At 37.2% G+C, this 25,515-nt stretch overlaps 1 protein-coding gene across 2 annotated transcripts; it reads right to left on the bottom strand.

The window, feature by feature from the left end:
• Positions 1 to 5,285: 5,285 nt before the first annotated feature.
• vasna (vasorin a) lies at positions 5,286 to 23,993 on the bottom strand. 2 transcript variants are annotated; one of them, XM_052538206.1, is made up of 3 exons: positions 23,629 to 23,993; positions 22,207 to 22,337; positions 5,286 to 9,337 (listed from the first exon to the last, which is right to left on the bottom strand). In XM_052538206.1, the coding sequence occupies exon 3, from the start codon at positions 9,302 to 9,304 to the stop codon at positions 7,247 to 7,249; it is 2,058 nt and encodes a 685-aa protein (XP_052394166.1). In that variant the 5' UTR covers positions 9,305 to 9,337; positions 22,207 to 22,337; positions 23,629 to 23,993; the 3' UTR covers positions 5,286 to 7,246. The 2 variants fall into 2 exon arrangements, with proteins under 2 accessions (XP_052394166.1, XP_052394165.1); XM_052538205.1 differs by lacking the exon at positions 22,207 to 22,337 and having other exon boundaries at positions 23,629 to 23,991.
• Positions 23,994 to 25,515: the final 1,522 nt, after the last annotated feature.

Here is a 25,515-nt window from a genome sequence, read left to right as displayed (position 1 = left end):
ATTCTGGTCTTGAGTTCTGCAGTGGCTGGGAAAGTCGTACGGATGGTTTTCATTATGAGCCGAGTAGTGTGAGGCCCTCATGAAGAGTTTGCAAGTTTGGCAGCCTCTTTCTCATGTACTTGAGCTTTTCCCCAGAGAGAAAGCGAAATTGTCCGGAAAGGTTGAGGACTATGGGATATGCCAAGCATCTTTCCTCTCTGCTTGTTTCTCACAGAGATCTCAATGATTGTTTGACCAGAACATTTAAATTCATATTTCAGAATGGGAGAACTCTGAAACGTGCTCAGGCTTCATTTCGTGAAGATAATATCACTCTCAAAAAAAGCATGTAATACATTTTTGTTGTGATACAGTTAGAAAAATAAGTGGAAAAAAAGTGCCTCTACTTACAATTTTTTCAACCCAAAAATTAACCTAAAATACAAATCATTACCGTTACTGTCTATAGGCAGTAAAACACAAACAACTTTTATTCCTTTTTACACACATAAGGATTACACGGGCAAATTATCAATTATTAAAGACTTATTTTTTATTGTTTCTTGCACAATAGTATGTAATGACCTCAAAATGCTTTTACCATAGCGCATTATTTGTAAACTAATGCGTTTGACATTTGCGTCCCATAACCATCTCCATATGTATGGATTTTTTGACAAAGTAAACTTGCTCGATAGCTCACCTGATACAGCATTGTACCTGCGATACCATGGAAATGCTAAAGACTTGTAAAAATAGCATGGTTGCTTCTGCAAATCTGTTTTTATTAGAGATACACAATTTTATTTTATTTTTACCTTTGCCGATATTTGCCGATATTGTTTGATGCATTTTGGCTGATAGCCGATGCCGATATCTTTACTTTTATTTGGAAACAACACCAAGTCTCTTATAAACAAATTGTTTACAATTTTGGTAAGTTTTAAGCAAAAACATACTTGTTAGAACTAAATAATGTTATCTTTTTGCGCTTTTGAGGTTTACACAGGGACGATAACAGCATTGTTTTGAAACTTTGAAACACATTTTCAAAAGGTTGAGGTTTCAGTTCAACAAAACACTATTGTTGTGTAAATAAACGGCCCAAAAGCACAAAATGTTTTTTTTTTTTTTTTTTTACATTTTTTTTTTTAATTTTTTTTTCTTTTACTTTTTTTTTTTTTACTACATTTCAATATGAAAATATCACAAAATGTGAAGAAAGCAATGTAATATATGACTTATGTCCACATAATCCTAAATAGCTCATACCTTAGCTATCAGCATACTAACTCCTTTTATATTTCATAACTTTATTTAATAACTTTTGTTATCATACGTTAGCGGCCACGTAAATGTACTGTAGATAAACATTTTTAGATGTAAACGTCATTATTTCTCCTGTACTCTTTCTTTCCCCAGTGCACATTCAATCTAGTACCAGAGGAAGCGAACATACACTCAAGCACATTATCTTCTGTCTCTGAGGGAAAGGGTTTTGTGTTTAACAGAGAGTGCTGTGGACAGATGGGTAATTGAGAGGATATCTGGCCAGTCCTGTGATATAAAGAGATATGGGCACTTCCAAGGCCATGACAAGTGTTTGTATTTCTTTAATTTGTGCTATGAACCTTGAAGTTGGGATTCCACGCACCTGCACATGAGAAGACTTTGGAATTTGACTGGCCTTGACCTCAAACTTACAATGACACTTACACCTGTAAAAATGACCTGCACATCAGGTTTTACAGGATTGAGAGGCATTTTAAATACCAGTGAAGTGAAAAATAATTATAATGCTGAAGGTGAGGTATAATTCATAGTTCTTTATTAAATAACTTACAAAGTAATTTGAAAACTTTTTGTCAGCGAGCTGCACAGACACAGGAATTGTTACTTGCATAAATTGATGAAGTGTTGCATTGTCACTATACTGTAAGTTTACCATTTGCATTTCTTTTTAAGTCTTGCCAGTGTTTAAACCATTCAGCACTTACACTGAGTAGAAGCTATCGTGCAATAATTGCCCCAATGTAAATACAAAAATGCACTTCATTTTCAAACATTTAGGTGAGATGATTATATATTTTAGAAAAATCTCTAAAAGAAAAAAAAAAAACAGGCAATTAAACAATATTAATAGTTACAACTTTTGATTTTAATAATGTATTAGTAAATATTGGACTCAACTTTTAACTAAAATAAATAAATGCTTTAGAAGTATCGTTATTAATGTTATCTTATTGTTTATTTTAACTAATGTAGTTAAAAATGCTAACAAATGGAAACTTATTGCAAAGTGTCAGCAAAATAAGTTAAAGGTGAAGTAATAACATTATTTAAATAAAATATAAATTAATTCAAGCTAAGCAGAAACATAAAAACAAAAGCAAATAACAAAATTACTTCAACTAAAAATACAATGGAAGCTGATGATATAAAAACAATGATAAAATGCTTTAATAAATACTATTAATAATAGTAAACTATACACTCTTTTAAAAGCACATATCTTTCTGTATTTATATTTGAAGTATTTTAACGTTTTTAATATCTTTTAAAATGTTGATTTTTTTTAAACGTTAAGTTTTCGTTTACTAATAGTTTTTTTTTCTTAAGAATATAAATTTCACAAAAAGCTGATGCAAAACATTACTGAATGATCTGTCTTTCCTAGAGCTTCCAATACTATCATTTTTGCAGATCTAAGGAAATCTCCAGTCTGTTTTGCATTTATTAGCCGTTTACATCATGCGGCATGCATCTGCTTGTCAGAAGGGGTTTATAATTGGCATACGGACCACGACAGTTACGGCGCTACACACCCTCCCCTCACTCACAGCCTCAGGCATGTCTTTACCTGAATTACATTGCTTCGACTTGCGCCCATAAAAGGGGGTTTATATTGTGGGTGGCCATTTTGCAGCTAAATTTAACCTTGTAGCCCAGAGGCTCGGAGCAGCTACTATAGATATGGAAAGTCTAGTGGTTGCTGCAACAAGTAGTCTTGTGCCTAAAAACCACGGCATTCCCCATCATGCGTGCATGAGAATGTCCCTGTCACGACTCAGCAGCGCACCTTATTGCAGGGGGTTAAAGGTCAGATGTGAACAGCAAAGGCAATGGTACGAGCCCTGAGGCAAGTAATGTGTGTTACAGAGTCTTCGTCCATGCCGGTGGAGGAGAAATGAAGTAGTGCTTTAGGCTTGGCATTCATAATAAATGTCATTTATAATGAATTCTAGTACACAGCAAAATAGGATTTTCTTACTCAGTATTTTTTTATCTTGTTTTCCGGTACAAATATCTTAACATTCTTAAATCAAGATACATTTACGATGTACGATATTAAAGGGGCTGTTCACCCCAAAACTGTATTTCTTTCATCATTTATCCTCTATGAGAAGATATTTTAATTTTTGGTAATCAAACAGTCGATGGTAGCGATTGACTTCCATAATATGAAAGAAAATATATTCAAAAGAATAAAAATAAAAATGTATGTTCAAAAGATAAATATATATATATATTTTCGTTTGAAGTTGTGTGTTGCAGTCTTGGCTGTTCAGAGCTATCATCAATTAAAGGAGCACTGCTGGACTAAGCTCTCTTAGGCTTTGTTATCTTAATCCATAATCGTAACAGCCTCACACAGCTCTCTTGTTAAAACAGCTCGTGTAAATCATTCCTATTGAGTATTGACTGCTTTTTTAGATGGATGAATTAAACCCCTGGATGAGGTTTTCAGAAGTCAGTTCCATGTATTCAGACAGTTACGTCTCGTCTCTTCTTGGTACCCTTGCACACGTCCTACGTAACTTTATCATACAGATAAACTTTAAATTACTCACCGTTTCTACCTTAACAGTTGTTGCCATCTGCAAACCAACCGAGGCTTATAAAAAAAAAAAAAACACTCCTGTGATGTCATTTCTGCAAAAGGGTTTTAAGTCTGAACCACAAAAACAACAGAAGGGAAGGATATTTATAGAATCACTTTGAGAACAAATTTTCCAGCTGATGAACACAAAAATTATTGACAATCATGATTTTAAAGAGCTTTGAAGTGGCAGATTAAACTGCATTATTCATGAAATAGTTTTTTCTAATATATTTGGTTCTAATATTTGCAATTCAGCAAACCTTTTCTCGGTTACTGTTATTTTTTTATTATAAATATATATATATATATATATATATATATATATATATATATATATATATATATATATATATATATATATATATATATAGTTTAAGTTACATTAATTTTTATTACTTATGTTTTTGACATTTTTATTCAGTTTTGTCTATATGGTTTTTAATTAAGTTTTAATTTTTTTGATAGTCATCGGCAATTTAGCATTTAAGTCCACTTGATCTTATCTGTCTTTTCAGTTAATGGTCCACACAACCTGATTCATTGTCTTGTTATTCTGTTTTCATCTCCCTCGCTCTCTTTCCCCTCCAACCTCGGATTTGCTCTGAGAAGTGAAGAGCTGTATATCTGCCAGCGCTGACCTGTATATGAGTGCAGGAGGGGGCCGCTGAACGAGGGGCCCATCTGAGCCATTATCAGACCCAACCATCAGTCTCAACTCAAATTCCATCCATCCCCCACATCCCCATGTTTCCTTACACTCCACACACCTCCTCTTTCTATACCTTCCTCCACGTTGTGACCCCCTGCAACCCTGCCTCTGTATCAGCACCAGCCTTTTCAAATAAATAAAATTCCTCTCTTTTGCCGTTCTCCCTACTGAGCGCTGTGTAATGGGAACCACATTTGACGCACTGCTGCATTTCGTTTTGTAAGTGATTTTAGACTCATTTTGAATAGCGTCCATTGGGACATTTTCAAAAGTGTGCTGTGACATACAATCCACACGAATGTGCTACAAATTAACTACATGTTCTGCTGCAGAAACACTATTGTCTTTGTCTTCATTTCATCTTAGACTCTTGGGTCTTGATGAACTTTTTCTCTAGAGTTTAAACTCTTGCTAAAGTCTTCATTTAAGTCCCGTCTTATTGAAATGTTGTCATTCTGCAACAACATACAAATACTGCATTTCTTAAAAAAGAACATGAACAAAACGAGACGTGGAGGCCATTAGCTCGGTTTTTCTTCTTGTTGCTTTTCTTTGCTGGTCAGTATGACAAAACAAACCCTGTTTTTGCTCAGTTTGTAGCTTAATTTCGCTCAATATTTTAGATCATTCATGAACATTTCTCAAAATTCAGGATTAAACCTTAAAATCAAGAACAGCTCAGAAAATAATATCATTTCAGCAGTCACAGAAGAGTGGTTTTTCCATTTTATTTTCTCAACAGATTTTTCTTCCAAAGAGTACACATTTTTACATCCAAAAAAAAGAGAAGACTTGGCTTTGCGCACAACAAAAGAGAGAAACAACAAGCATCCCAAAGTAAGCATGGGACTTAAAAGCGGTTTTGAAAATGTTTCAAATATTTGAAAGCCCCTCATGCTGTGTAAAGCTGTTCCTCTTTCCAGTTCAAACATTTAGAGGTGCTAGACGCTGACATCTTCAGTGCACATACTGTCACAAATATGTAGCGCAGGGCTAAAAAGGGGCTGTTGAGAGTGGGCGGAGTTTGACAATTGACCTTTCTTCACTTTGGATTAGATTACTGGCTCCATTTCTCTTAACACTGCTTTACTGCGCTGATAATGCTCATAAACATGCAATTCCACAATGACACTTTTGGCTTTGACACTTTCGCACTTTCACAGAGAAAAACTATCAGTCTCGTTTTACACGGGTCTTGTTATATTCTTTTCTGAAGAAAATTTTTACTGAAGATTCATGTGGAAGCTGAGGTGATTAATTTAGCTTAATTTTTGGCATTGTAGCCTAGTATATATTAAAGTACCAGGTATTTCCACCAGATGCCATCACTAGTACACTCTTGATACCATATGACCCCACTGTACCACGGTACGCGTTTAGGTTTTCAAAGTCTGGGCAAAGAGCAAAGCCATCTGCATTCAGCTTGGCAACCAATACAAAAACTGTCTTTGAAGCCTTCCCCTAGTTTGGCTATGTTTGGGGGCCAGTCTGATTCTAGACTACAAGACATATTTAGAAAGCTGTCATGTAAAAAAAAAAAAAAAGAACAGCTTTGTTAAAATCATTTGTTATCCATATCCTTATATAGTACTAGTGTGTTTGTTAATGTGTGGAATTTGTTTGAGGTCAAAAATGGCTGCGGGTGTTTATAGTCTTGCGAAGTGTTTCTTTTGTCAGACGCAGGATGAAGACTTCACTTATGGAAAGTGAGTTTGTTTTCATTCAGAAGTAAAAGCATTTTAACTTGCTGCACTCAAGCGAGTGGAGGAAGAATGTTTTCTACAGTCTCATGTTTACAAGAAAAAACAAACCCAACTAAACACAAAAAAGGACATACAAATGGTACTTAAAGGAGAAGTTCACCTAAAATTAAAATTCTCTTTTCATTTACACACCCTAATCTCATTCCAAACTTGTGTGGCTTTCTTTCTACAATAGGTCATTTTTTGATCCTATCAAAGGGGTTTGGAGAGACATGAGGGTGAGTAAATAACAGATTTTTTTTTTTTTGTGAACTGTTTCTTTAAAAATACAAAAACATCATAACACAGCTTTAACATAACAGCGTAAACTAGACAAATTAAGAAAATGTCTCTTCATTATGTTTTTTTCACAGCAAATATTCTCCTGTGCAGGACAGATGGAGCAGAGGGATGCATTGATGCTGTATAAAACCTGTTTGAAGCATCTTTTAAGACGCTGATCACTTTCAGCTTCTATGGGCAACTCTTAGGCACAGTCCCAGTGTCTCTTATCAGTGCAATTTGTTTCTGGACAAAACAAAAAAAGTCAAGGCATCCAGGCATGACCTTTTGACTCCTGTTTACCACTTCCAGAGCCAGCCACACAATTAAAAAGCTACCTCTAAAACAAACTGTTTTCCAGCCTACAACACTGTGTCCAGTAATGTCTGGCCTCTTCTTAGAAAGACATTCTTGATAAAGTCTGATATTTATGGTAATTAAAGGCACTTAAATGCATTTGTAGAAAAAAAATGTTGAAGGAAAATGCACCTGGTTTAAATACTGGCGGTCAGTTTAAGTGTTTGGCTGGGATGCATTAAAATGTTCATCAGCCCACCAGAGTATATCTAGTGTCTGCATAGCACCCGCCTGCAGGAGTCATGGAGCACATTGCCTTCTGTGGGCTGGAGGTATGAATAGCGCATATGGCTTTTACACATACAAAGGTTTCATACAAGCTACATTATTGTTGGCTGGACACTGCCCTTGTATTAAAGGTGCCTCGTATTCCAAGCTACTTTGCACTATTGATGGGCAAGGGGTGATGTTGGGTTGTTTTGGATGTGTCAGACCATTCTCTGGACTGGTTTTCATTCCCTCTAACTCCAGAGGAGATGTCTCATGTAAGTCCATATCTACTGGAGCCTTGGATCTCCTCCTGCGGTGGATGACTACCACAGTAGCTATAATGGCCACAACCATCACCACTGCCACAGCGGTCATGATTGGTATGAGAGAGGAAGAGGTTTGGGTCTTGTCAACACTTGGCTCTTGGGAGAAGGATGGGATTCCTGCTGTGCGAGCCTCCATGCAGGCACTAGCCGAGACATGGACAGGCTCTCCCAGAGGGCTGGCACATACAGAATAGGTGCTATTTGGCTGTAGCCCTCTAAGCGTGTATTCGGGGTAAGTTGGAGGCACATTGAGATGTATTGGCCGCTGGTCTGGGCCTGACAAGTTTCGGTAAGTCAGACGGATTCCACGGATGTGCATTCTTGTGTGGATGTAATGGTGAAGGTCTAATGAAATGGAAGTACTGGTTATATGAAGTGAGCTGATTGTGTTGGGCTGGACTGTAGCAATGGTCTCGATAGAAACTCTAGGTGAAGGCGAAGTAAGGAAGCTTGGGTTTTGCGTCTCACAGTAGAGTCCTGACATTGAAGGAGGACACAGGCAAAGAACCCCCCCATTTGAGTCAAATATGCATGTTCCACCATTCAGACAGATATTGGAAGGGCACATGATGTCTTCTTCTTCAGAATCTTTTATCATTTCTTTGGGGAAGGCAGTGGAATGGGAAAGAGGGATGCTGTCTGTGTCTGAGGGCATCTCACTTGGTGGCTCCGGGGAAATGGCGTGCGTTGTGCTTGATGGTGTGGTGGAGTTTGTGGGCTTGCTTGTAGTACTACTTGTCCCAGTGCTTGTTAACTCAGTGGTCGTTGTGGGACAGCCAAAATCTTTATGCTCCAATTTCGCCAAAACCTCTCCTGAGTTTACTGGTGGAAAGTGGCAACGAGTCTCCTCTATTCTCAACAGTTCTACATTTGCATCCTTTAGCCATACTGGAAACCAGGCCAGTGGGCAGAGGCAGTTAAAGGGGTTTTCAGCTGCAGTGAGCTTCTCAAGTTTGGGGAAAATGTTGAAGAAGCCATCGGGGAAGCCTTGCAAATTAAGGTTGCTCAAGTCAAGCTCTAGCAAATTAACCAGATTTTGGAAGTCTTCTTGTTTAAGGGATCGCAAAGGATTCCCAGTTAAATTGAGGTTTCGTAGGCCCCCCATTGCCTTCAGCGTAGGTTGTATCTCTACGAGCAGGTTCTGGGAAACATCCAGAACATGTAGGTTCACTAGACTGCTTAACAGCTCCTCATCCAGACTGGTCAGCCGCAGTCCAGCTATTTTAAGAGACTCAAGGTGTGGTGTCTTTAAATCTTCAGGTCCAATAGGTGGGATACTATTATAACTAAGGTCCAAGTGGAGCAGTCTGGGCAGTTGCAGAGCTGGCAAAGCTCTAATCTGATTCCCCTGTAGCTTTAGCTCAAGTAAGTTCTCTAGTCCCTCAAAGGCAGCTGGGTGAATGCTCTGAATCTGGTTGCTGTAGAGATACAGCCTTTCCAGGTTGACCAGTCCAGCAAAGCTGTCTTTGGAAATGTAGGTAATGTGGTTTGAGGAGAGATCCAGGTTTTTTAGAGAGGAGAGTGGGCTGAACACCCCATCAGGGATTTGAGTGAGTGCATTCTGACTCAAGTCCAGCATTCCAAGCTTGCCAAGCTCTACAAAACCCTGCTTTTGCAAGGTGTTGATGTTGTTCTGAAACACATAGAGGTACATTGTGGAGGAGGGGAGGCCACGAGGAATGTAGCTCAAGTTCTTCTGGACACAGAAGATAGAATCACCGGTGCTGCATGAGCACTCTTGAGGACATCTGCTGCTCAGAGATCCGCACAGTAGGTGAAACAAAATGAGATGAGACAGGGGAGATAACGGCCGCATCGTCGATTACTGTCTGGCCTTAGTGATTGAATCCTGCAATAGAAAAAAATAGAAACCAATGTCAAAACTAAAACGATATTGTTATTGTATATATGAGTTGGCACATTATTGGACCTTTAACAATGGTGTCCAGTCCTGCTCCTAGAGGGCTGCAGTCCTGTAGAGTTTAACTCCAGCCTTAATTAAACACACTTGAAACAGCAATTCAAGGTTTTCAGAACCTCTACTATAAACTATCAGTGCTAGATCATATTGGGGCTAAACTCTGCAGGAATCTGGCCCCCCAGGAGCAGGGTTGGACACCCCTGTCCTATACAAATCATGGTAACATTAATAATAAACATTTCAGTGTTTGATGTTCAGATGCTTGTCCATGCTAAACCATTTCGGTACTCTTTCAGGACCATGTGAAATCTAACATTTGAGTCCTGAAGCAAAACCAGTTTTGAACAATTCCTTTACATGGCTCATTTATACAAACAGGAAAAGGCACAATTGATGCTTTTGTAAAGGCTTTGAAACTCTATCCTTACACAGAGAAAACAGCAACCATCCTGCAGAGCAATCATCCAGTTGTGATGCCTTTGATATTTACAGTACACTCTACAATTACTGTTAAAAAAAAGAAGAAGCTTGGTCTGAAATGTTGTAGAGTAAAAGTTTTTTTGTAAGTGATTTTGAGTCAATTCTTAATTAGTCACTGGCATCTCAGTTAAAATGAATAAATACTGTAGGTGCATGACTCTGCACTATAATTTAAGCTTGTACCATGGTGTGGCCAAATAACTTTTGTCTTTATTTTCCTTCATTATTTTCTGAGATCATCTAATAATGGCTGTGTTGTATGGTCCAGCTGACCGTATGTCTGTTGACCTGCCTTGCACTCAGTTTCACTCTTTCCAGTGTTTGCTTAATGAGTTCATCTCAGAGAGTTTAGACCTCATCCCAGAATATGTCCTTAGAGCAGCCCACCCAGCGTTTCGATGTTTCGATTCTCCATCGACACAACTTAGATTGTCTGAACATAAATAGGTTTCTAAAAGTGGTGCCCCTTAATTTTCAATGAAAGTCCTTATGTCATTTTGTGTGTGTCCCTTTTTGCTGATTGTTCAAAAATCGCTTTGATTTCCCGGTGAACAAAGGGCTAGGCTAAGCCTCTGCCATCTTCAAGGTAACAATGTGTGTTTGTGAGTACAAAGAATAGTTTACTGTTCCAACAAGAGTCCTGGCTGCTAAAGGGCCAGTCTATTGAGGGAGATGAACAAGTATTCGATTGGCAAGTACACTCACTCTTTTCATCCTTTTATTCTGTCCTTTTGTGACCCCCATTTTCTCACATCAACCATCTATATATTTCTATGCCTATTTTTTCTCTCCTCCCCTAGAAGGGCTATGGCTGGTTATTAGGAAGGCTTGTGATTTATATTTGCTCATAGTCTAGTGATTATATTTACTCACTCTATTCTGTTTTAATCTGATCTCATAATGTTTCTGTTTGACTCTTTTGTGTTTTAGAACATGATTTCTACTTATTAGCTGGTCCAAGCTAGTCATCGCTTTCTAAAAATCAGCTTGACCAGCTAGTTTGGTGCCAGCTACCATGTACCAAAGGTGAACAGCTTAAGTCTGTTTTTTTTTTTTTCAGCAGGGATGGGAAGGAGAGTGAGTATGTATGAGTTTGCCTTGTGATTAGCTGATGTGGCTTTCAATTTGGTCTATAATTAGTTAAATTATAATTATTCATCTGTTTCATCTTAGTCATATAATCAATCTTTTGTTTTCCCTGTCCAATTTATTAGAGATATTTAGCTGTGATATTTTAGTGACTGTTTTAGCTGCAGTTTTACACATTTCAGATTTGCTTCTAAACTATTTTTTGGCTCTGTATTCCATTTTCCTTCTTGCTATACAGTGGTTGGATTCTCTGCAGGTTGTTGGAATTTCTGAGAGAAACTAAAGTGATTTCATTAAAGCGGGTTGCTACCTTCCCTTCTTTTCTCTCCCGTCTTCTTTTGCCCTCCTACCATTCTTCCTTATTTTCTTTGGCATATGCACAATCCCACCGGCACGGCAGGAATTTTGCAATAACCCTAAAAAAAAATCCATCTTCATCACAGGAAGGCATGGGGCCTCCTAAGGGTTTGACATTTCTCTTTCTCACTCTTTCTTTATTTGTTTCAGGGTTCATGTACTTGTTTGCCAATCTTCTGTCAGAAATGATTACATGAAAACAGGTTTGACGAGGATGGCATGAGGAGCAGGAGGTTAGATGTGAAGCAGAGCTGAACGCCATCAAGACACCTTTTGTTTTCTTTACACATCAGAGTGATCTTAATCTTAGTCACTGATTTAATAATAACAGGCGAATTTGCAGAATGCTATTCAGAAAGGATTGTTGGTGATGTAGGAACAGTTCAGCTAATGATGAAAATTTCGTTAGAACTTTCCTATCGCACATATTTACAAAATAATATATTTTGAATAAATGTAGTTTTTTTGTCTATAGAATGAAAGTCACAGTTGTATTGGACCCTGCTTTCATGGAATTGTAATTATTTTCAACTCTTTAACAATGATTTACAGCACTTTTTTTAGCCTCTCGTCAGAAGAGACCACTGAAATGCTCACACACACACAAAAATCAACACACAGGTATCACTCCAACACACAGACACATACTCCCTCTGGGTTTGGCTCAGCCTTGTTTTATCTGTAAGCCATAAATAATGAATGAATGCCCAGGCAAATGAAAAAAGAAAAAAAAAACATCCGTTTGAGTCTTCTTAGACTTCTCATTACGTCTGTTTTTAATATTAGTCATTGATGAGAGAGAGGACTTGGAGAATGGGATAAAACAAGATTTAGAAAGTGGAGAGAGACAATATGAAATACCTTGAATGACCCAGTTTACTTAGAATTTTGTATTTATGTGGGTTTTGTTTTTTTCCTGAATCAATTTCATCTTTTGTCCTTCCTTAAAAGCTGCTTCTAAATGAAGTTCTAAATAAATATAGCCAAGCCAAAAGATTAGACAAAATATTACAAAGAGGCTAAGAAAGTACAGTATGTGTGTATTTTGTGAATGTGATCATCATGAAGAGAGTCCAGAGACAGCTGAAACACAGTTGTTGGGGAACTAACTAAACTAACTAAAAATGACTAACGTAACTATATATAACTACAACTTAAATCTATATTTACTTTTTCAAACAAGAGATATGGACATGTACTGTAGCACTGAAAAGGTATTAATTTTACTGATTCGGTTAATTAATTTAAATGTACAAGCACAAAATTGATTTACTGATTCAGTTTAAACTGCTAAGCTCCAGTTTTTGATAGTAGCGTGTTCAGCTAGCAAACTCTAGCTCAGCTAAAGGTGCGTCCCAAATCACGTACTTATGCACTATTATACGATGTTTTGTAATATAAAAAAATGTGATAAGTACATTAACACTGAAAATTGCAAAAAGAAAAAGCACTTAAATATCCACAAAAAAAAAGTGTGGAATGTTGGACCCTTCATGCACTCAAATGTCGCAGCTTTAATCATGAAACGAAGGGGGAGGGGCTATCAGACTTCGATTATGAATGACAAAATAACCTTATATAATTCATACATAGTGTATGAGTGCATAGTGCATCATTTGGGACGCACCTTAACTATTCTTGTTAGTATTAGCAACACCACAAGCTACTATTAAAAATATTTTGCTACAGTTTTGTTAGTAGCTTATAGTATAGCAAAATATATTTTTGTTAGTAGTTTAGCTAACTGCTTAATGCTACTGAGTATTTTGAGTAGTTGTAGTGTAATTACTTTTTCTAAATAGTAGCTTAAAACTTGGAGTTGACCTGTTGTAAAAATTTGGGTTGAGACACACATGAAACACACTAATAGTTTAACATTAACTAGTACAGACAGAGGTGTGGGTGTGTGTTTCTTTAAATAGCATACTTGTAATACTACTGTCCTGAGATACACATACATACATATATTGGCACACAGATAAATACACATTTCTGTCAGCAGCTCCTAAGCACAGCTGGATTGTGTTACCCAGAATGCATTGGTACGGTCTCTCCGGGTGACAGCAAGCTCGCATTAAGTAACATTTTGCGATTAGGGTAGGGGAGGATTTCAGGGAGGACAACCAAAAGAGAAAACAGGCATGTGTACTTAAAATGTGGATTCTGTATGAGTGTGTACATGCCCGTAAGCAGCTGTTTGTGTTTACGCATCAAGCTCATAAACATGTAGCTGATTTAAAATACAAAACAGATTCATCAGGGCAACTGTGAATTTCCTCTTGCTTCACTTTAACCACAACAGAAGGCTTTAAAGCAACGACAGACCCAAGTCCTTGCTGTCCTCAACTAGCCCTAAAATCACACATTATATTGCTTCAGTATCTTAACTTTTTTTTCCATTAGACATCAATGAGACTTAATACAAAGCAAACGGAGATTACATACAGGTGCTGGTCATATCATCAAAAAGTTGATTTATTTAATAATTCCATTCAAAAAGTGAAACTTGTATATTATATTCATTCATTACACACAGACTGATACATTTCAAATGTTTATTTATTTAAGTTTTGATGATTATAACTAACAACTAAGGAAAATCCCACGAATTGCGCCGTTCTCAAGCCGGCCTCCGCTCACTCTAGGCTGCGGTGTGTGATGCTGTTTTGTTGAGAAAGCGAAAAGAGGGCTTCCAAAAAAGGACACCACTAGAAATCATGTTTATATCATGTTTATAATGCTTTATATGTTTATGTCTCGTCGCTCTGGCCAGACAGGACATCACAATATGTTAAGGGACGTAACATTTTCGACAATCACAACACACTGGATAGTTGGCCAAACAGAGCACACCTCGCTTTTCAGGCCAATTTTTATTGTTTAAAGGTGCCATATGCAAAAATTGCGGTAAAAATATCCATAAAATGACCTACACGCATCAAAACAATGATAAGAAATAAGGGCGATGATGTCATTAAAAAAATTTCAAGTTATAGTGCTGCAGAGATATCAACCTTAATTAGCATTAGCATTACTAGCCCCGGCCCGACAGGTGTCGTAATACCAGTTTCTGCCATGGGAGGCGATATGCGGGCAACATAACCACCAGCCAACCTGCAATACACGAATAACTCGCACAGGACACGTTTGATAATTAGCTAGCTATAACTTAACGTTACCCATTTTATTATATCATAACTAACCTGCTCTGTCTAGTCTGTTGGTCTCCGTGTCCTCTTTGCTTCGTGGTTTTTCTGTGCGTGAAAAAATTGATGTGTGGCGTGAAAGCGTGTGAAAAGAGTCAATTGCGTGTGGCTCACGGTGAATGCTTGAGAGTTGGCACATTAGTTCTCAAGCAGAATAAAGGACAGGTTGATTATTGCTGTTTAGCGTTTGTATTAATCTATGATGTGTCCCTGTTTGCGTACAGGGACATACAAAATCAATTAAAGCGATACGTGGACCAAGGTGTCTGAGATTGTTCATTTTAAGTAAAGGATCCTAATATTTCGTTCACAACAATATTTAATGAGGTTAACTTATAACTCCTTGTGGTTAGTCTGCATGAGATCAACAAGCTTGTTTGCTTTGCGGGGCGCTTTAAATACAAAATAAGCATTCGATCTACGTTAGAGCGTCTGAGCGCTCACAAATCTTTCTGCAGTGTCGTGAGCAGAGCGGCAAGAGTGATTTTTGACGGTCTAGACGCCGGCGGTGTGAACGCACAGTTAGGCTTCGGCTATGGCTGTAGTGTTGTTGTGAAAGTAGGGGCGGAGCATAGAGACTATGCCGTTTCTCGTTTGTTACTCTAGAGTAGACCAATTCACTTTATTGAGGCATACTGCCCCCATCTGGTATGGAATGTGTAGTATGACTTGATTTTTTTTGCCAAACATTACAGATGGCACCTTTAATTACACCAAATACACCATATAATGTTCTTTTTAGCAGCATCATATGATCCCTTTAAATAACCAGGATTAAAAGTCCACTTAACAAGTAGTTTCATCCGAAAAGATTAATACAAACACACACACTCACACTTCAAGCTCTTCAGACAAACAAACTTTCGAATACACACAAAAGACACTAAAAAGGCGGAGAGTGGCATAAACCAGACTAGGTGCAATAAAGCTAGACCGTCCTCTTCCAACTTTGCCCAGGGCCTACAGGCAGTTCAAGTTACAGTCTACTCTGTGTGCATGTGCACACCTGCTAGCCATGCACATCGGACACCGCATTTCTGTGTGAAACGTGAGAAACAAAACAAGACAAAAGACCAAAGCAGACCAACTTTCACATGCCGCCGACACACGCCAGCCTGTCATATACTGTTACAAAGGTCTATCTATCTATGTATTTACCTATCTACCTACAGTGTAAAAACTATGCCTGGAAACTGTATAATGTCTGGCACGAGAAGCATTTTAAGATGGGTGTGTTTAACAAAGATGTCATTCAGTGTTCTTAGCATCCTTTTGTGTTCCACATTTCTTTCTGTAGGGTTTCATTTAAAGGAAAAAACAGTGCATTTATCACTGGATTGCTCGTAATAATTACGTTTTCTAAATAAAAAAAATGTAGACATTGATAAAACATGAAGAATTTGGCTCAGAAACGAATTAGCATACAGATATTAAGACGTGTTTTATTTTCCTACTCCATAGGACAAAAAAGATTCTGTTCTATTTTATTAGATTAGTATTTATTAGATAGAGTATTTAAAAGAATAATGTTATATTATCCAAAAGCATGATAATATTATACTTAGGAAGTGCTCCAATTCGTATGGAGCTGTAACGAGTTTTATGAACATTTTTTATGATGCTTTGCATATCTTTTAAAGCTGAAATGCTTGTTTGTTGCAACTACTGTACATGCAAAGCAGCTAGGAAATTAGGCCTAATATTGATTTACTTTTAATTATCCTCTCAATTAGTCATTAAAACTTCCAAATAGACATTTCAATTATTAATTAACATTAAATACACAATATATTAAAATATGAATTGCGTATGAATATGAAATAAATTATTCCTTACCATTTAAAACTAAATACTTTTTATCAATGTGCAATTATCTTCTTAAAAGGGTGTTGATTTTTTTTTCTTTTTTTCTCTCTTCTTTTTTTTGGATGTATGTTGTTTTTCAGAATACTGATACAAAAATATGAGATCAAATATGATTGATCTGTTCACAAAGGGCAAACTGCATTTGAATTGTGTTGAATTGCAAACTGCACTAGAATTTGTTCTATACATGTCTCTCTCTCTCTCTCTCTCTCTCTCTCTCTGTGTGTGTGTGTGTGTGTGCAGGTTTAGTTGGTTAAGGGCAGGTTCCTTGTAGTTTTTAAGCTCTGTATTTCTTGCTTTCCTTCAGACCAAATCTGTGTGTAATAGAGCGAATCATAACAGCTTTCAACTTGACATCTCTCAAAGAAAAACAAACACACACACACCATACGAACATATTTATCTGACTGAGCTGAACACTTGTACACCTGCTAAACACATTCAGCAGCAAGATATTCAAGTTAGCACGTTTTTTATTATTATTTTGTGTACTACGTAACACATAATGGGTGTCAAGATGTTTTTGGACTGATGCCATAGATCTTAATGCCATGACTCATACACAGGTTCACAGATTTCTGGCGCTAGTGTCAAAGCCTTGATACTTAAATGATGTATAAAACTGATCTGCAGTTGAAAAGTGGAAAACAGTCTAGTTTTCACTACCATACATCAAATTAATTTATATGAATTGAATGCGAACCTAAAGTTGAAAATGTATTGAATTGAACTAAGCTAGAACTAAGCTAAAACAAAATTAAATCAGTGTAAACCATAAAAATGATTGCATGGAAAACATTAATTTGAATTTGAATATTAAACTGATGAATGTGAATGAGAAGTGAACTGAACTGAATTAAACCGAGTGAAAAAAAAAAAAGTTGTGTGAAAAAGTAAATTAAATAAATATTTATGTTGAACAAAATCAAAATAGGAATTAACAAAAACTAAAAAATGTATGGAAAATTGTCATGCTAGTTAAATACATTTAATTAATTTTAATTTGAATATTAACTAAATGTGAAGTTGAGATCCTCTGCAGTGAATGGGTGCTGTCAGAATGAGAGTCCAAACAGCTGATGAATAAAAATCACAATAATCAACACGATTCCAGTCCATCAACTACCGCTTAGTGTAGTAAAAAGCTGGGTTTGTAACAGTGTTAATTTCGTTGACTAAATATTTTCGTCATTATTTTCGTCACGAATATATTTTTGCCGACGAAAACGAAACGAAAACTAAAATAGAAGGCACTGATGGAGACTAAAACTATGACTAAATTGATTTTGAGTGTTTGTTGCTGCATAAAAGCTTTTGAATCGAAATAAAGACACAGTTGTGTTGAAATAAAGTTGAATTTGTGTTTTATATATTTTGGTTAAGTTTGTTTCCTATACCAGCTGTAAAAAATTGTCTAGTAAATCTGTTATTGATTTTAGTCTTATTTTAGTCGACTAAAATACCAAGCAATTTTAGTCGACTAAAATACCAAGCAATTTTAGTCGACTAAAATAAGACTAAAATTAAAACAAATCAGATGACTAAAACTTGACTAAAACTAAAAAGAATTATAGTCAAAAGACTAAGACTAAAACTAAATTAAAATTTCGTGTCAAAATTAACACTGGTTTGTAAGAAACAAATCAATCAAGATGCTTTTAAGTTTAAACTTCATGTTGTTTCCGCTTTCGTAAATATGAGTCCTCTATCCATAATATTGCTCTATCCAGTGATAACATTGTCTGTTCTGAATCAGGAGAGAAATATGCATTGATTAAAGGTGCTGTATTTAAATGTTTGACTCTACTAAAGCATAAATATGCCATAATATGTTTGCAGATATTTAAGAAACATGCTAAGTTAACATAATTGATTATCTGAAAAGCAACAGGCATGCAAGTTTGAATGCTACAGTCAGTTATTTTTTTTTTCTATGAAAATGTGTGTTCCGGGCTGGAATGTCGTTCTCTGATTTGGTTTGTGAAACCCACTCACTGCCAGTTTACCTAATTGTATTTCGACAACCAGGGATGCCAGTTAACAGAAAACACAGCGTATTTAATTTAATTCATCGACAAGTGCATTCTTCTTTGTTGGTGTTGTCAATCTGGCAACCTGCATGTGCATCAAGTCTGAAGAGGAGGAGCCGGGTGAAAAAAACCCTCTCCAATATTTTTTAATTTAGACTGCAATACCTAGTTCAACCACTCGGGTGTCAATCCTACATACAGCACCTTTAAGCACTTTTAGCCGGACATTAGAGTAGGGCTGAAACGATTCCTCGAGTAACTCGATTACAAAAAATTATCAAGGCAAATTCCTCTGCCTCAAAGCCTCTTTTAATTGATTTTAAATCTCACTTTAGGTTCTTTCACAATTATTTTTTTTTAACGTGACACAATGCGTTTATGTCACCCACAAAGCGACACAAGCGCTGCATCCGAATTCTGAAATCACATACTGCAAGGCGTCAGCAGTGTTTTGATTTGAGGGCACGGGCAAACGTAAAGAGAACGTCGTGGCATGTGTCCATTTCAAGATAGAGCTGGCATACCACAACTAGGGCCCTATAATTTCTGCGATGCAGAAAACAAAATTTCTGCAATGCAAAAAACGGAATTTACAGTTAAACGCGGAATGGCAAGGAATTTGTCAAATTTTTAAAATATTCGATAGCTACAGCCCTACATTAGAGTTAAGTTGAAGTCAAAATTGTCTTGATGAATTTGTTTCTTACAAAAATGCAGCGTTTCCCTTCACAAGACATTAACTAATGGACTGGAGGCCTGTGTATTTATCAGCCATTTGGATTGTGATTTTGACGGCACCCATTCACTGCAGAGGAGCCATACGAGAAAAATAATCTGTTCTGTTCTACATCTTGGATAAATTTTCAACATTTTTATTTATTTACTTATTTTTGGGGGGTGAACTGTTCCTTTAATGTGAATTCACATATAAATTTAGTGTGCATGTAGAAATTTAACTGAATGGAGCTCAAAAGAGAGAGAGCTAGTGGCTGGGACATGCTGGAACAAATCGCCCCACCGCCCGCTTCTTGCCCTGCAGGGGGTGTTTTATCTTCTGACCAGCTGTGTTGGCCTGAGTGTTTTCTCTATCAGGAGCTCTAAAGACTTCATTCTGTCAATCCCAAATCTACAATACTGTACCATTCTGCACAATGTCTAGGCCATTAATCAAATAATCACATTTGTGATACTGAGCATGTGATCTCCTTGGTTGAAAAGGTCAGATGTTCTCGCTTCTACTGAAACACAAGATGCTCTTTAGATGATCATCAGGTTTTTACACAAACCTCAAATGCAGCTGCCTTTAAAACAAAGGGGCAACAAACCAAAGACCAAAATACTACACTACAAAAAATGACACAGAGGCACTGTTTAGAGCTCAACACCTCCGTTCTGAATTACACAGCAGATATATTTACAACTGACAACACATTGAAACATAAGTGATCCCAGACTCAGTTGAACTCCAGTGATGATGAGGTATGTTGGAACAAGACCAAATCAATTTCTCTGCCTGTCCCAACCTGTTTGTACCATGCATGGTGACACTGGGGCTCCCTGGGAGAACATTTACCTCCTCTGAATGATGTAGCTCTTGCTTGTAATGTGTAGACATGGGGTAAGCGTGGCTAAAGTAACTAAATACTACAGGGAAGTTCTCTATCACTCTCCAGCACTCTGCTCTGTCTGTGTACTGTTGCAGCTCACTAAAAAGCAAAGAAAGATAATCCATACAATGTGAGTGTGTAAAGGCTTATCTGATCATATCCTGGCAGTCTGCTGATGAATTTGTTCTGAGACCATTCAGTTGTGGCTGTGATCGATTAAAGTGTATAAGTGACCTCAGGGTGACTCTATCAGTAGTCTCCAGTTAGTTTTGTGACTTTGCTGTGAACATGCAAAGGGGTTAGCCTTCCATTCAACAAACATTACATTTTGAAAGAATTATTCTGTCATCATTTACTTTTAATATCACTGCCTATCTTCTGTGGAATATAAAATTACCTTTTTTTTTGTAGATAGAATGACAGTCAGTGCCAGTGGGGTCCAATGCTGACAACACTGGACACTATATATATATATATATATATATATATATTTTTTTTTTTTTTTGTTTGTATCAAAACTCACTTTTATCGCTTTATTATAACTCACATATCTGCCAAAGTAATCGGAGAAGCAGATCTTTTTGATCAAACAGCGTTTCTGCCGAGTGACTGTGTTTGAAGGACGGCAGGCGGATGTTTGCTGTTCTTGACTTGTGAAAACCTGAACACCACCCAACAGACGCAGCCAAAGGCCATAACTCTCTGCCCTCGAGCGAATAACAAGATTTGACAGCTCACAATCAGAAAAAAAAAGAAACTATTTCTTTAAAGAGAGTTGAAGGGATGTTCATAGTGCACCTGGGATGTTTTATGTGCTGAGTCCGTATCCTTAAGGAGGAATTGTGTAATTTCCTCTAAAAAACGGCAAAACAATGATTGTTTCCAAACAGGTTTCTCCTCTTATGTTCTATTGGTTGGATAAAAAGATAACTCCGCCCCAAACTCACACTATTGGATGAGCTAGTGTTGCCATGTGCTGCTAATTAGGATGTGCAAAGAACAAAGTATGTTTTCAAAGTGCCATCGAGTGTTTACACTTCTCAGGGGATCAATCAACCTATGGCTTTTGTCTCTACATATTAAGAAAGTATTTTAGCGTAGCATCCAGTCTTATTCATGCTTATGTCTAACATGATCTCTATTGTGTTTTATATGTATGTTTATAGTATTTTTCTTTGTTTCTCTTGGCACTGGCTCTTGCCTTTTCTCTGCTGATGATCACTTACAGCAGGGCTGCAATCTAAACTCTGTTTTTGCAAGTCGACACCATGGCTGAACATACTGTACATAAAATAAATCCTAAAAGCCACAACATGAGACAAAAAACGGTACTTGAGCCTTCCTTAACTCTTGTCAGCAGTGTTGAAGCTTTTCATGCTTGCATATGCTTTATGATTTTTGAGGTATGCATTTTGCCGAATAAAATTAAACCAGGTAAGGTATGTTAAATAGCATCTGAAAGCATCATAGAATTTACCAAAATGTCTAATAAAAGAACATACGAGGGACAGGGAAAACACTCCATTTTTTCAAATACAGGCATGCAAGTTTGAATGTTGTTCCATTGTTTCGTGTTTAATGCCCCGGTATTGCAACTCTTTGTTTACCCAACACTTCAAGGAGGAAGAAACCAAAGGAAATCAAATCCCAGTCTTAGCAGGAGGGCTCGTGCTTTGGCAGTCACTACTGCAACAGATTTTTGTGATTTTGAGTGATCAGTATAATCCAAACAAGAAGTGACGTGTTTCTAGAGTTTCCATCTGACCTTTAACAACAGCCAGATTGGCACTCAAGTCACAAAAGGCCCGGTCTTTCCAATCAAAGTGTTTCTAACTAAATAACCTTCAGATGTCAGACACTTAACTCTACTGCAGGCTAATTATGGCCATTCTTAACTTAGTAGCATCTGCACACACTTATTCCTGCTCGCTGTGTCTTAACGTCCATCATGCAGTTATTAACTGTGACTTGGAAGCTCCTTTTGAGATACTCCCCATTTAGTTGTCATGGTGGCATGACCCGAGCACTTATTAGCTGACCCTTGGGATTAGTCCAAGCCTGGCTGGGGGGTTAAGCCTTCACCTCCAAATGCCCACTAGAACGTCCCACTAGTCCCTTTAATTAAATTGCTGAGACGCCGAATCAGGAATGTTTGGCTTTACCTTTTGCTTGCTCTCCTTCTATATCGCCGTCTTTGCTTTTCTCATACGTTCATCCCTCCTTCTAAATGCCCTTCTGTGTTTGCCCCTCCCGAACGTTGACTGGCAGCCTGCCAGCTGATCATTAAGTCTAACTGAACAAAAACGAGAAGAACGTGTTATCGTGGCTTACTACAGGCATTATCACACACTACATAAGGAATGTGGACCCGATTACTAACGTCGGATCAGATTTAACTCGCAGCTGGGTTCTTGGTCTGCTTTGACGTCATTGATAAACAACATCTTACTACTCAAGCAAATAATAACATGGGTCTTCTGCTCAAAGGGTCAGTTGAGTGCAGTGTGAATATGCGCTTATGCAATCGTTTAAAGTGTTGAAACTTCATCTGCACGCTATCAAAAATAAAGGTTCTTGAAAGCATTCTCAACATCTCAGGTTTTCCAGATGCATGTATAAATGGTAGCCCATTGTTGGAAAAATCCCATTTAAAATGGATAAAATGAATGGCCAAAATCTCAGCATGTCACTCGACCCTAATTGGTCCAAAGAACTTAATAGAGTCCTCCACAAAACTTTTCTCCTCAGCTATTGAGATGTCTTTGAAGCAACAAAGACTATGGGTTTCTAAAGTCGGAATAACTGAACATATCCTACTTTACACCCTGTGCAACTAAACTAATTCACACCTGAGAACCATTATTTACCAGTTTTGGTGCAGTGGGCTTTGAAATACTGTCTGTACACATTGAGTCCACCTGAGAATAACGTGTCTCAAGCAGGTCACTAAAGTCCATCCAATAATCTTATTGCACTACTGATGACTACTGATAACTTAAGAGAATAGCAAAATAGCACACCACCATATTCACACATATACAATAATGTAATAAATATGTAATATTGGTATGCAAAATAAAATAGAGCCTAATACATAAAAGTGTTGTGCTGTAAGAGTCACATCTTAACTTCCTGCTCACTGTTAAGATTTATCGTTCGTTATGTTATGTTTATTATGCGAGGGATAATGAGATTAACATAGGAATGCGCTTTCATTCACAACAATTCATCACTTACCATTAACCAAGCATTCCAAGTCAATATGATATATTGACTTGGGACACCTGGTACGAAGCGCATAGTTTTAAGACAGATATGCTTTTGTGGAGCCACTTTGAGAGCTCACGAGAACAGGTAAAGCGTAAAAAAGTTTTAACATTGCCTTGTTGTTCACTGTGAAAAAAAAAAAAAGTGCTTTCGTAATAAAAGTAAACAAAAGTTCTACAATTAAAAATGTATTGCAAATTTATCATAGCACTCTGATGTGCAACCCGTAGTATTACTGATCTATTAAATAATATATTTCTACATTGTTATAGCTACATAGAGTAGCCTATTTAGAAATAATTCGTTGCAGTGCTTACCTGTAAAAATGCGAAACGTGCAGCAAGCCACAGTTGTTATATCCACAAGAGACCACGAACAAATCAATGACTTTCAGAACTCTTGGAGGGTCATTCTCTAAAGCAGGAATAATTTCTCCTGAAGGAAAGCTTGGACACGCATCACTATACAGCGCACATGGAGAGAGTCCCTGATCCGTCCGGGATGCGTCCAGCCAGACGTCTGAACTTTAGGAGCACGATGGTGGTTTTACTGAATGGCAGGAGCGCAACACCTCCAGAGTTTAAGGAAGGAGGAGCGAAACTCTTCAGGCTTGACACAGCTCTCCGTCAACGGGCTGTGGTGACAAGGGGTACGTCCCCAATAATATATATACCATACCAGAGCGGTGTTGCCAGATTGGGCGGGTTAATTAAGTTGTGTTGCGCCTTATTGCGCGTAAACGGCTAAATACGTACAAAATTATGTGTTCACGTAAACAGTCGACTTATACTAAACATTGTCGGCTGTTATAAGCTATTAAGTCAATATAAACAGTTGAGAAGCAAAACGTGCATTAGGTCTTAAAGAGACAGTAACCTAAATAAACCTGCTGCTGCCTGTCACTAATGTTATATATATATATATATATATATATATATATATATATATATATATAGCTACATTTAAGTGTAACCAGTGTCATTTTGAAAATAAATAGTTTATTCTGTTTCTGTAGTATTTCTGTACCTGAATATTATTGCTATACATACCTAATTAGGTTATACCTGCCTAAAATTAACTTAAAACACAGTTAATTTGAGTTGTTTCTTATGTTGTACTTGTTTGTGCCATTGCTTGTTATTTATCTATTTTTATTTTATTACTGACTGTATACTTTTTACTGTCTTTTTTTAGTTCAAATTAATTGAGTTCAGAGTTTGAAATCAAAGTTCTTTTTAAGTATCTTCCTCACAATATAAATATGAATCAACAAAATTATAGATTGAAAAAATACAAATACAGTATTGTTCAAAATAATAGCAGTACAATGTGACTAACCAGAATAATCAAGGTTTTTCATATATTTTTTTATTGTTACGTGGCAAACAAGTTACCAGTAGGTTCAGTAGATTCTCAGAAAACAAATGAGACCCAGCATTCATGATATGCACGCTCTTAAGGCTGTGCAATTGGGCAATTAGTTGAATTAGTTGAAAGGGGTGTGTTCAAAAAAATAGCAGTGTGGCATTCAATCACTGAGGTCATCAATTTTGTGAAGAAACAGGTGTGAATCAGGTGGCCCCTATTTAAGGATGAAGCCAACACTTGTTGAACATGCATTTGAAAGCTGAGGAAAATGGGTCGTTCAAGACATTGTTCAGAAGAACAGCGTACTTTGATTAAAAAGTTGATTAGAGAGGGGAAAACCTATAAAGAGGTGCAAAAAATGATAAGCTGTTCAGCTAAAATGATCTCCAATGCCTTAAAATGGAGAGCAAAACCAGAGAGACGTGGAAGAAAACGGAAGACAACCATCAAAATGGATAGAAGAATAACCAGAATGGCAAAGGCTCAGCCAATGATCACCTCCAGGATGATCAAAGACAGTCTGGAGTTACCTGTAAGTACTGTGACAGTTAGAAGACGTCTGTGTGAAGCTAATCTATTTTCAAGAATCCCCCGCAAAGTCCCTCTGTTAAAAAAGGCATGTGCAGAAGAGATTACAATTTGCCAAAGAACACATCAACTGGCCTAAAGAGAAATGGAGGAACATTTTGTGGACTGATGAGAGTAAAATTGTTCTTTTTGGGTCCAAGGGCCACAGGCAGTTTGTGAGACGACCCCCAAACTCTGAATTCAAGCCACAGTACACAGTGAAGACAGTGAAGCATGGAGGTGCAAGCATCATGATATGGGCATGTTTC

The sequence above is a fragment of the Carassius gibelio genome, chromosome A22 (genome assembly GCF_023724105.1).
Source record: "Carassius gibelio isolate Cgi1373 ecotype wild population from Czech Republic chromosome A22, carGib1.2-hapl.c, whole genome shotgun sequence".
Lineage (NCBI taxonomy): Eukaryota > Metazoa > Chordata > Actinopteri > Cypriniformes > Cyprinidae > Carassius > Carassius gibelio.
This window is presented reverse-complemented; position numbering and strand designations above follow the sequence as displayed.